The following is an 11,202-nucleotide window of genomic DNA, read 5'->3' on the forward strand; positions in this document are numbered from 1 at the left end:
GAGCTTAAATGACAGGATGCACCGGGGAAGGAATGGGCACCAAATTGCAAGGCAAAAAAATTACATCTTAAGAGCCCTGGACACGCACGAAGAGGAAACCCCCGATGGGCCGTGGCAGAAAACATCCGCAGCTCAGCAGCAATTACAGGCCGCAAGCGCGTCACCTAGCGGGTCTCTGCTGCCAAGCCTGCCCCAATCGCTCCAGGTCAGCGCTGCCTCGCGTTCAGTGGGGATGCGCCCGATTCTCACCTGTGAACGAGGGAGAGGGGACACAGACGCGTTTGCCTAAGGTCAGCTGCTGTACGGAAATGGAGCTGCTAAGCCGGGGCTACGTGTGCGTCTGGACTCAGTCCCTCTCCGGCCGTACAAGCAGCTGACGGAAACCAGGCTATTTAGAGAAAATGCTGCGGCTCGCGTCTGGCTCCCCATTGAGCCAGGCCCTGCTTCCAGAGCAGTGGGCGAGGGAGCGGCAGAGGTGGGGAAACTGAGGCAGGGGAACATGCTATGGCCAATGTCACCTGAACAAGCCAGACCCCAGTTCGCTGGTATCCCAGCCCAATATTTTCTCTCTCTCGCTCTCACGACAGAAATCCTGAGACTGGCTTAAAAACGAATCTACTTGAGGTCCTTTTCTTTTTTGCCTTCAACGTTTTGAAGGCAGCACTCATGGGCACAGCAAGAGTTAGTATCACGGTGCCAAGAAACTGCTTGTATGGCAGGCTGTGCTTGGCACGTAACTAGGTGACGCCAGGCGCTGGCCCTTTAAGACAACTCCAAATAGCGTGAGCTTGGTGATAAAAACATCTCAGCAATTGGCAGCACTGCATTACCTTCGTTATAGCTGCATGGGCTGCGCTCAGGCCCCTGGATGAAGAGCCCGAGCGAGGGGACAGTTGTTTGCTCCCAATAATCTGTGCCAGTGCTTGGGTTTCCTGGCGGCGAGGCCTCTGTGCAGCCCGCTGTCCGGATGCTCGGTGAGCAGTGACACAGCAGTGCAAGCCCTGGCATCTCTGCAAAGAGAGCTTTTCGCCGAGCTGTTGGTTGGACCACTCAGTTAAGTAGTTGTTAATAGAAGACACAGGCCTCACGCTTCAGCTGCAGTGAGCAGAGAGCGTGCGGGGTGGGAAAGGTGGCACCAAACCATCTCCCTCCTCCCCAGCTCTTGGCTTGGAGCTGAACAAATCCCCCCGTGTAGCTTAGAGCGCCCTCGGGGCTGCTCCAAGTCATGGGTGCTCAGTGAGGGGGGCTCACAAAGAGCAAGCAACTGGGCCTGGTCCCCCTGCTGGGGTCTCAAGGTGGAAATGGTTGAGAACCAATCACACCAGCTGGGGACTGTGGCGTTCTGCCCCTCATGAACCTCCCCCGACCCCGCCATCCTGCCTCTGATGCAGCCCCTATGCTGGGGTGACCAGAGGGAGGGCGAAGAATCTCATCATTATGACAGGATCCTAATGCCCCCCCCCCAGCTCCAAACACCCTTGAGCTTTAGGCCGGTTGGGAGCTAGCTCCGAGCATCACAGCTCCAGCCCATCTCTGCCTTTGACAATGCTCCCGAGCCCCTCCCTGGTTCTTCCCCTGCAGCCCACACGGGCCCCCGTTGGCCCTGAGAACGCAGGGTTGTTTTCCACCCCAGGGGTGCCTGAAACCACAATTGCCATCTGGGTTTGGCAGCCTCGCGCCCAGACGGATGGGCTCCAAATAGATCTGGCAGCAGGGCCAGGCCCCTCCCCGCCTGTGGTCGAAGCCGGAGGGGCGGGATGAGGGGGGATGTGGCCCTTTACCCAGACAGACCAGGGCTAGCAGCAGGGTATAAATGGCGGCCTGTGAGCCACGGGCTACAACAGGCATCAGCGGAGCATCCTACAAGAGCTAGACAAGAGCGACCAGAGAAACCAGCTGCCGCCATGAAGACCCTCACCCTGGTGACTTTGCTGGCACTGGCGACCCTGTGCCTGTGCCGTGGAGGTAAGACGGGGACCGGAGGCTGCTAGATGCATTAACCAGGCGCTTTCTACCCACAGGCTGCTACGCTGCTGCTTCCCCCTGTGACTGATGTTATTGGAGCTGCTTAAAATCTCAGCCCTCCCATTCCCTGGCACAGGAGCACACGTAGGATATTGGGGCTGGGGGCATGCTAGCATCTCATTCGCTGTGTAACGACAGAGCAAATCACTTTGCTGCCCTCTGCCTCAGTTTCCCCATTTGTGCCAGGGGAATAACTAGGCTGCTCTAGCAGGCTGGGGGGCATTCATGTCTGTCAGGGACTTGGCGAGATTTGCTTCCAGGTGCAATAGATTCGCAAAGCGTCATGCATGGGGTCACTAGCAAGAGGCCCACTCCAGACCCGGCAGCTGTTTGGCATTTCCTCGCCACTGAGCTCTGTTACCTTTAGACCACCCCGCGGTAGCCGCCCAGCTCTACACAGCCCCAGCAGGAGACGGGCAGCTCACGGGTGAAGGGGGCGTCTCGTTTCTGACCCCGTCTCTCTTGGTGCCTTGCAGGCTCGGATCATTCCAACAGCGCTAATGACTCGCCCAGCTCTGAAGGTGAGGCCCGGCCCTGGGTGCGATCCAGCTTTGCTGCCTGGCGTTCGGGGAGCCTTCACGGACGCCCTGGCCCCTGTTCTAAACGCAAGATCCCTGCTCTAGTCAGTGTGCACATGGTTTAGAGCAGGGGGCTGGGAGTCAGGACTCCTGGGTTCCTTTCCCAGCTCAGGGAGGGGAGCGGGGTCCAGTGGTTAGAGTGGGGGGGGAGAGAGTGCTATTTCTGGCCCTAGGATAGCCAGGATGGAAGATTTGCCCCGTTCCACCTAAGCCGTGCAGGGCAGCTACAGGGCAGTCCCGTTACGGCACCGCTGGGCCTTCCGGAGCAATTCTCCTCACGCCTCCTTTATTTCCTGCCCTTGCAGCATTCGTCTCCAAACAGGACAGCGCCGAGGTGGTGAGGAGACACAAACGGAACTACGTCTACAGCAGGTAAAGCCCACGGGCGTGTGCTCAACCCCCAGCCCGCTGCTGGCGCTGGGGTCCCCTTCCCAAGGCAGCAGGAGGGCAGGGGGGTGTTGACAGGCTCAGCCTAGCTGCAGTTCTCACCAGGCCCCTGTTACCATAGGAACCCTACAGTCGTTCACTGATTCATCCTCCCTGGTGCACCCGGCCCCTCCTGTTTTCGGTGTCGGCCCCTACGGCTGAAATACGTCGCTCGAATCTGCGGGGCTGGCTGGGAGGGGTGGCCTGTGAGACTCCCAACACCCCTGGATCCATCCCCAGCCTCAAAGGGCTCAAGGCATCTCACTCCCTACTCAGGAGCTGGGCCTAAGTGACTTGCCCATGGTCACGCGGGGAGTCTGTAGCAGAGCAGAGACCTGAACCCCTCTCTCCTAAGGGCCAGGCTCGCGCGCTAACCACTGGGCCAGCCTTCCTGTACCTGGGGCTTGACTGTTATCAGCCAAAGCCCCTCTGGAGGCGACAGCAGCCCACCCAGCGCTCTGGGGCACAGATCTACTGTCACCACGGGCTCCTGGTGTATAGTTAATACAATAAATCAGACGACAGCCCTGGCCGCTTTTTGGACATAAAAAATTCCAGGCTGTTTTTCTGGCAGGGCCCAGGAGCCCTGCCCGCATCCTGGTAACACCCAGGCATCGCCCATGAGAACGGGATCAGTGAATTCCTCACTCCCTGCCCTAAAGTGTGGCCTAGCGTTGCTGCTGCTTCCACCCCAGAGGTGGCTGCATGTCAGCCCCGGAGAACTCAATCCCGTGCACCATTCCCGAGGGCTCTTTGGGCTGTTTAACAGCCCCCAGCAACGGCGCCCAGGATTAAAAGCGGCCACGTTCCACCCCAGAGGTGGGTGCAGTCCCAAGGCAGGCGCACTGATCCTTGCATGTAGGCGGATTATACGCCGGCCCCCTAAAGCACTTGGAGAACGTTCTATCACTCATCAACCCACCTTGTTCACACGCAGGTTCTACGATCTCATCCACGACCCTCTCGAGGGCAAGCGGGAGATCTGTGAGCTCAACCCCGACTGCGACGAGTTGGCTGACCACATTGGCTTCCAGGAGGCTTACAGAAGATACTATGGGCCGATTTAGAGCTTCCTGGCCCAGAGATCCACCCAAGTCCATCACAGCCCCAGGGAGAGAGAAAGAGGAATTGATGCCCAAGAAGCACAGCAGGGAGCAGAAGGATCGTCTGCCCCAGGCTGATTTTTGTAACCGTGTGTTAAACGTACAAGCTTTATGTTCCCTAAGCTGCCAGGCCAGCCCTGCTCCTTGTACTGAGCCCGGAGCGCTTGCGCTTGTATCTATAATGCCGTCCTGGCTGTTTCCAGCGTGTTGTGCTGTTTTTATGCTATGGAATGTTTCTTTAATGAGGTCTGAGAAAATAAACGTGAGGAACGGTGCCGCTGTCTCATTTATTGGGCTGAACGAAGAGAAGAGGGACGGCACATTGGGGTGCTAGGGTGGGACTTGGGAGCCAGGCGTTCAATTGCCAGCTCTGTGCGACCCCTTCGTGCCTCAGTTTCCCCATCTTTAAAATGAGGACCACAATACTGCTCTACCTCACAGTGCTAAAACTGCTCGAGTGAGGTACTCATGCTCTGGGAAGGGAGCCAATCTGTACCTTAGCTAGCTTTCCTTTTTAACCTACGCGGTAGTGCCTGGGACCCTGATCGGTACAAGGCCCTGGCTGAACACCCAACAAAAAGACCATCCCGGCCCTGAACCCGTTAGAAGCTAAGCGCGATCTCCAAAGCAGAAACGGGGACCTGCCTCTGGGCTAGGGTGACCAGACAGCAAGTGTGAAAAATCGGGACCAGGGTGGGGGGTAAGAGGAGCCTATATAAGAAAAAGACCCAAAAATCAGGACTGTCCCTATAAAATCGGGACATCTGGTCACCCTACTCTGGGCTCAGAGACCTCAGCTAGAGCAGCCGGGCTAATGGGAAAACAGCCCTAGCAAGGCAGTGGCCGTGGCCGGCTATTCCATAGATAAGAAGTTGAAGCTTAACTTCACAGAGTTGCTGGCTCGTGTCCCCTCCTGCTCCTTACTCTCCCCCCCACACCTTTGCTTCTTTGGTTTGGGCACAGCGGTGAGTCTAGCCCGCCGCCCCCCAGCTCCCTGCAGGGTTCTAGGTTCCAGCCTCCCAGCTTCTTCCGAGGGTGGAGCTCAGTGTGTGTCACTGACCCTGATAGGGTGACCAGACAGCACGTGTGAAAAATCGGGACGAGGGGTGGGGGGGTAATAGGAGCCTATATAAGAAAAAGACCCCAAAATCGGGACCTGTCCCTATAAAATCAGGACATCTGATCACCCTAGACCCTGATGGATTCAACCTCCTGGCTTCCCCGGAGAGTCCGGTAGGGCAAGGCTTGTCCCCTTTCAAAACCTGGGAAAGCAACCTGCAGCAGAGGTGGTCCCAGAACTCGGGGCGTCCTGATTCCCAGCCCTTCCTGCTCCGATCAGTGAACCGCGCTCCCTGGCAGAGCCAGGAATCAAACCCAGGAGGCCCAGCTTCCAGTCCCTCTTCTTGAATGCTCCAGCTTAGGTGAGAGGAATGAAAGGAATGTAATAGAAGTCACCGCTGCTTTCAAGGCACTGCTGGCTGGGGAAAGGAGACAGAAATCACAGCTTCTAAGCAAAGGTTTGTGGTATTCGAGGGAATTGGCTGGCCCTTCCTCTTTGAGGCAAGCAGCCAGGCTCCTCTCCCGAGCGCTGACCCCTCAGAGAGGGAAAATAACACAGAACAAACCAGTTTTTGTTCCAAAGTTTATTCCAGGTTTGATTTAAAGCTGTTTATGCCATACACACGCACGTTGTTAAAAACCAACCCCCCCCCACCGGAGCGGACACAGCGCAGTCGACCCAAGGGGCTGTCCCGGACGGACGGACACAGAGACAGGCAGGTTTGCTGCCTGCCCAACGGCGGTAATATTAATAATCCATCTCAGCAGCAGCTCTCAACCCACTAATTGACAAAGGAGGGCAGCGGCCAACTTCCAACGTGTCCCCTCGAGTGGGGTGGAAATTCACGCAACCATATCGCCCAGTAAGTGCACTCAAACCTCGTTGAAAGATAGAAATGGAGAAGCCGCAAATCAATCCATTCAGGCCTAGAACCGGGGGGGGGGGGGGGGGGGCCCCCCCACACTACACCCCCCCCCCGATTTCCTCGGGAGACTGTTCCACAGCGCAGAGGAATTGGGTTGGATCCCTTTAAATAGCGTGTGGGCTTTCTAATTCAGAAGCCAACAGCAGCAGCGTAGGTAGGCCTGGCATGTTTGCATAGAGACAGTGATCCTGGTTGTGTGTTCCTGGGGGTTTAAACATAACCTTATGTAGAGAACAAAGAAACAAACCGGCGTCCCAGGAAGGCCCGTGTGAGGGCTTGCAACCTATTTAAAGGGACGCCACCCTATTCCCAGACACTACACCCAGTGGTCACTGTCAAAGCTGGTCTGGATATTTACATATCTGGGTCTGATCACGTCGGCCAGCTTCTGTCCTCTGCTCCAGGCCTTTCATTCAGGGTTAGTTGCATACGTTACGCCCAGAAAGCACACGGAGTATAAATATAAGTTAAATCAATGGGAGTGCGTATTTCCTAGATGCTGGCTCAAATCTTTCCCTTCCAAAGACGGGTTTCGATTCGGGGGTCCTTCCCCAAATCAATAGGCCAGGACTAACACCCCCCACCATCGCTACCTACAATAAATAGGGAGAAAAATACAGAATGCACTGGGATCTAGTGAGTTCTCACTTTCAGCACGTTAGAAAACAGCAAGGAAGTTGCTTTAGGAAACACAGACTCAACCCTGCAAAATGCAGGAGGACGGAGAAGACGACAGCTCCGGGGTGTCTAATACCCAGCCCTTATAAAGTGCTTTCCATCCATTGGTCTCAAAGCCCTTTATAAAATAGGCTGACAGCTATTATCACCATTTTATCAATGGGGAAACTGAGGCACAAGCGGGACTGCCTTCTCTTGGGTCACGCGCCGAGCCACATAAAGAGCCCAGCTCTCCTGATTCCCCATCCACAGCGTTATCGCCTAGGCCACACTGCCAAGAGATTCTCCAGTCTGGAGTTTAAAGCAGAACCTCTGGCGAGATCCCGTCGAACGCAGAGCGACCTCAGAGAGGAGCCGTTCACTCTACTCCACAGAAAAACATCCCTCCAGCCCCGATCCCGGCTAGGGGTGAATAATCCTTAGCTACGGGGGCTTCAGAGATTCACAGGATCGGGACCTCTACACAGAGGCATAACTACACCTGGGACTAGGAGCTTCACATATCCATGCACGGCCCCGCGCTTGGGCCATTCCTTCGGTACAGGCACAGAGCAATGCAGCCTCATGCCCGCAGCGAGTCAGCAACAGCACCGTCAAGGGACTAGAACAGGAGACTCCTGACCCCAGCCCAAATCTCCTGCTCCGACCACTAGATCTCATTCTCACTGGAACGACAACCTCCTGCCGGACAGACAGACAGACCGACCGACGCACGCCCACAGTATTCCAGATCTAACCCCCAGATAACCACGTCCCTGAATTCAGGCGGGGGGGGGGGGATGACAGCCAGCTGGTCAGATTGATTCGACACCATGAAGGCTGCTCTGGTGCCGACCTGCAGGGCAGCTAAATCGAGGCCTCCTCTGTGAGAAATAACCGAGGAGCGGCAGAGCTCACGGTGCAGATCCTTGTGTGCTGCAGTTGGCAGGATTCTAGCTACAGAGAAAGACGGGGGGAAAAGCTAATCTGACAAGCAAGTGCGCGTCTTGGGATCCATTCTACACATGGCTGAATACCAGGAGCATAGCAGAATCGCAGGCAGCCCCTTGCAGCACACAATGCTGTAAATCTACCCCACTACACCGGCTTCGTGCTGCGTTCCAGGTTCTCCCGAGGAACTCAGGATAACCAGAGCGGGGCCTGGGTTCTTTAAGAGGCAAAGGTGAATTGTTACAGCAGTAGATAACGCCGGGGCGCCAAACTACAACAGGTGCCCCATTCTCAGCTGGTGTTCGTCAGCAGATGTCAATGGAGCAATGCTAGTTAACGCCAGCTGAGGACTTCGCCCAGCCTCTGGGTAAACGGAGGCCGATCTAGGACAGAAGGCACCAGGCTTCTCAAAACATAGCCTGGATCGCAGGGGTGGGGGGACGACACTCACTGCCTGTCACTGAAACAGACAATCACCCATCGCTCCTAGGAGAATACAGGCTGACAGGGCCGGCTCTGGCTTTTTTGCCGCCCCAGGCAAAAAAGCCTCCGGCCGTCCCCCCCCCTCCTCCCATGGTGGGGGGGGGGCGGCCGGAGCCCCGGGGGGAGGGAGGCGAGCCCCGCTCCGCTTTCCCCCCCGGCGGCCAGAGCGCCGGGGGCAGGGCGGCGAGCCCCGGCCAGAGCGCCAGGGGCAGGGCGGTGAGCCCCAGCGGGGGCTCGGCTCTCCCCCCGGCGGCCGGAGCGCCGCGCCGCCCCCCTCCAGGTGCCGCCCCAAGCACCAGCTTGGTTGCCTGGTGCCTGGAGCCGGCCCTGCAGGCCGAGATGCTGCAGCGAGGGGCGAACCTGATACGGGTATGAGGCCTGGGCTACAAGACCAGACAGAGGTCAGATCTAGTGAAAACGGTGTGGCAATGGGTCAGTAATTGCAGGGGAGCCTTGCGAAAATTATTAGTGTGAAAAAAGGCAACCACAACCAAGCCAAGGAGGGGAAGGAACAAGACAGTACAGACACTCTGCCACTAGGTGGGTGCCTGAGACCCAGGGTGTCTGCCTCCGTCTTCTGTACCGGGCGTCAGGGCTAAGCCATTTGGGCTGATCCGGTCCAGCAGCTGGGACACACACACACACACACACACACGCACGCACGCACACACGCACCCACACACACCCTGCTAGCTGAAGAGCCAAGATCAGTTGCTGGGCCCTTTAGAGGCAGCACGGAGGGAGGCAACGAACCAAATTCAAGACCTATTCGAAGCAGCTGAAATCGCCAGTGATTTCGGCACAAGACCCTAGTCTAGTGCAGAGAATGGGGGTGCGGGAAACACCGACAGGTGCCTCCTCAAAGGGGGGAACAGAGTCCGGGAGAGTCCCCAAAGAAGCCAAGCCCTCGGGGGTTTGTTCTCTTTGCTTAACGAGGTCTTCCCACCTGCCTTTTTAATTAGCCTTTGATATTAGCGCCTGCAAACAGAAGGACATAAGCACCATGCAAGGGTGTTAAAGCATCTTAAGATTTGATTCTATGTTGCGCCCCTCCCCCTCCTCCTGCCGTCCCTTGCACTAGTGAAAAACTGCCACCGTTCTGATCCGGGAGCGTCTCACACTCGTGCGAGGGCCGGGAGAGGTGTGGAAAATAATCAGGCCTCAAATTTGGCTACTGTATTCGCTGCCTCGACTAGCCCCTCCTCAGCACCTACTGGGAACCACTTCAAACTACTCCTCTTGCTGGCCTGGCTACGCCACCCTTCTGCCAGCCTAGGGCCGATTCCTAGCACCCTGTCAGCTCTGCACCCCTCAGGAATAACTGTCACCCCGAGCCCAGGCTGGGTCATTCACTTTTTACCAACTCAAACCTCAACATCTCCCCCCTTTACCTCTCCGGATGATTTGGCCTTGTCGCGAAGGCCCTATAAAAACACACCGTAACCCCTCCAGAGTATCTCAGCTACGTCCCTCCGGGCTGATGGCGGTTGAGGACTCTCCAGGACAAGTTCCCCCACTGCTGGGCCGGGCTTGGCAGGGTTGGCTTCATGCAGCGCTCTCGCCACAAAGCTGATGTCTCAGAGCGCACGGATTTCCCCGGGGCGGATTCTGAGTGCTGTTCGCCCCTCCAGGGGCAGGCGGGGATGGCTGCGTTGCAGGTGGAGGTGAGTCGCAGCACAGGGTAGACAGAGTCGCGCTAGCTCGGTTCCAGCTAACCTCTGTCCACCCGGGCTGCGCAATCACAGCGCCCAGCTTGCCGCGTAGACACCCTCAGGGAGGGATCTGGAGGCAGATTTTGGCCAGGGCGTAAAGCTCAGCGAAGAGTCAATGCGACAGGAGAGCGGAAATGAGAAACGTGCCGCAGCGCAAACCCTCTACCAGCATCACCTGTGAGGGGACAATGGACTTCTCCTTGGACGGGTCACTGAGCGAGATCGAGAGAGAGAGTTTATACTCAGAGCTGGAAGGAAATTTTAAAATACACCGTAAACCACGTCACACACACACACACACACACACACACACACACACACCACCCCACAAAAATACACCGTAAACAACACACACACAAATTCACTGTAACCACCCAACCAAAATACACCGTAAACCCCCCCCACACACCACAAAAATACACCGTAAACACCACACAAATACACCGTAACCATCCCACAAAAATACACCATAACCCACACATGCGCGCGCACAGACACGCAGACACACATACATCACCCCACAAAAATACACCGTAAACCACACAACCAGACACACACAAAAATACACCTGAAACCACGCACACGCACACACACAAAAATATACCGTAACCCACACACACACCACCCCACAAAAATACACCGTAAACCACACAAACACAAACACACCATAAACCACATGCACACCCCACAAAAATACACAGTAAACCACACACACACACACAAATACACCGTAAACCACACACACAAATACACTGGAAACCACAACACCCATTCTCTCAGCCAGATGCAGGTTTAACATAATCTAGATTTGAATCCAGCCTGCTCCCCCACCAAAACTAGCCCTGTTGCAAAAGACAAATCTTCGCCACATTCCCCCTGCCCCAGCCTGGTTTTCATGTCAGCCCCTCCTGACTAGGGCTGCCAACCCTCCAGGATTGCCCTGGACTCTCCAGGAATTAAAGATGAATCTTGCATTCAAGATCACGTCCTGTGAAGAACCCTCCCACCACCCCCGGACCACCCCCAGGGACACATCCCTGACAGCGCAGAAGAGCCCGAGGTCACCCGGGGTGGGAGGCACCCACCAGGCTTCTCCTGCCATCGGTTGGTAAAAAAAGGAACATGCGAGCGGACCGGATTCACCTCGGTCCATAGACCCGCCAAGCCCCTTGCCCACGGGGCCCTCTCCACGCCCGGCCCCCAGCTACGGAGCTGGGCGGTTTAGCTCAAGCGTCAGAGGCCCATGTGTGTGGCTCTGGGGGCTGGCGCCCCAGGGCATCAG

The 11,202-nt window shown here is 56.5% G+C and overlaps 1 protein-coding gene across 1 annotated transcript; it reads left to right on the forward strand.

The window, feature by feature from the left end:
- The first annotated feature begins 1,391 nt into the window (after nucleotides 1-1,391).
- On the forward strand, nucleotides 1,392-4,407 carry BGLAP (bone gamma-carboxyglutamate protein). Its single transcript, XM_024203436.2, has 4 exons — nucleotides 1,392-1,965; nucleotides 2,502-2,546; nucleotides 2,909-2,975; nucleotides 3,967-4,407. The coding sequence occupies exons 1-4, from the start codon at nucleotides 1,758-1,760 to the stop codon at nucleotides 4,094-4,096; spliced, it is 450 nt and encodes a 149-aa protein (XP_024059204.1). The 5' UTR covers nucleotides 1,392-1,757; the 3' UTR covers nucleotides 4,097-4,407.
- The last annotated feature ends 6,795 nt before the right edge of the window (nucleotides 4,408-11,202 follow it).

Source organism: Terrapene carolina, unplaced genomic scaffold (assembly GCF_002925995.2).
Source record: "Terrapene carolina triunguis isolate 2854851 unplaced genomic scaffold, T_m_triunguis-2.0 Scaffold227, whole genome shotgun sequence".
NCBI lineage: Eukaryota > Metazoa > Chordata > Testudines > Emydidae > Terrapene > Terrapene triunguis.

What these genes read in the sequence shown, in the direction of transcription:
- BGLAP (XM_024203436.2), top strand. Translation starts at nt 1,758, where the DNA reads ATGAGGGGGGATGTGGCCCTTTACCCAGACAGACCAGGGCTAGCAGCA. An exon ending in CCTGTGCCTGTGCCGTGGAG is followed by an intron (nt 1,966 to 2,501) that starts GTAAGACGGGGA and finishes GGTGCCTTGCAG; the next exon opens with GCTCGGATCATTCCAACAGC. An exon ending in CGGAACTACGTCTACAGCAG is followed by an intron (nt 2,976 to 3,966) that starts GTAAAGCCCACG and finishes GTTCACACGCAG; the next exon opens with GTTCTACGATCTCATCCACG.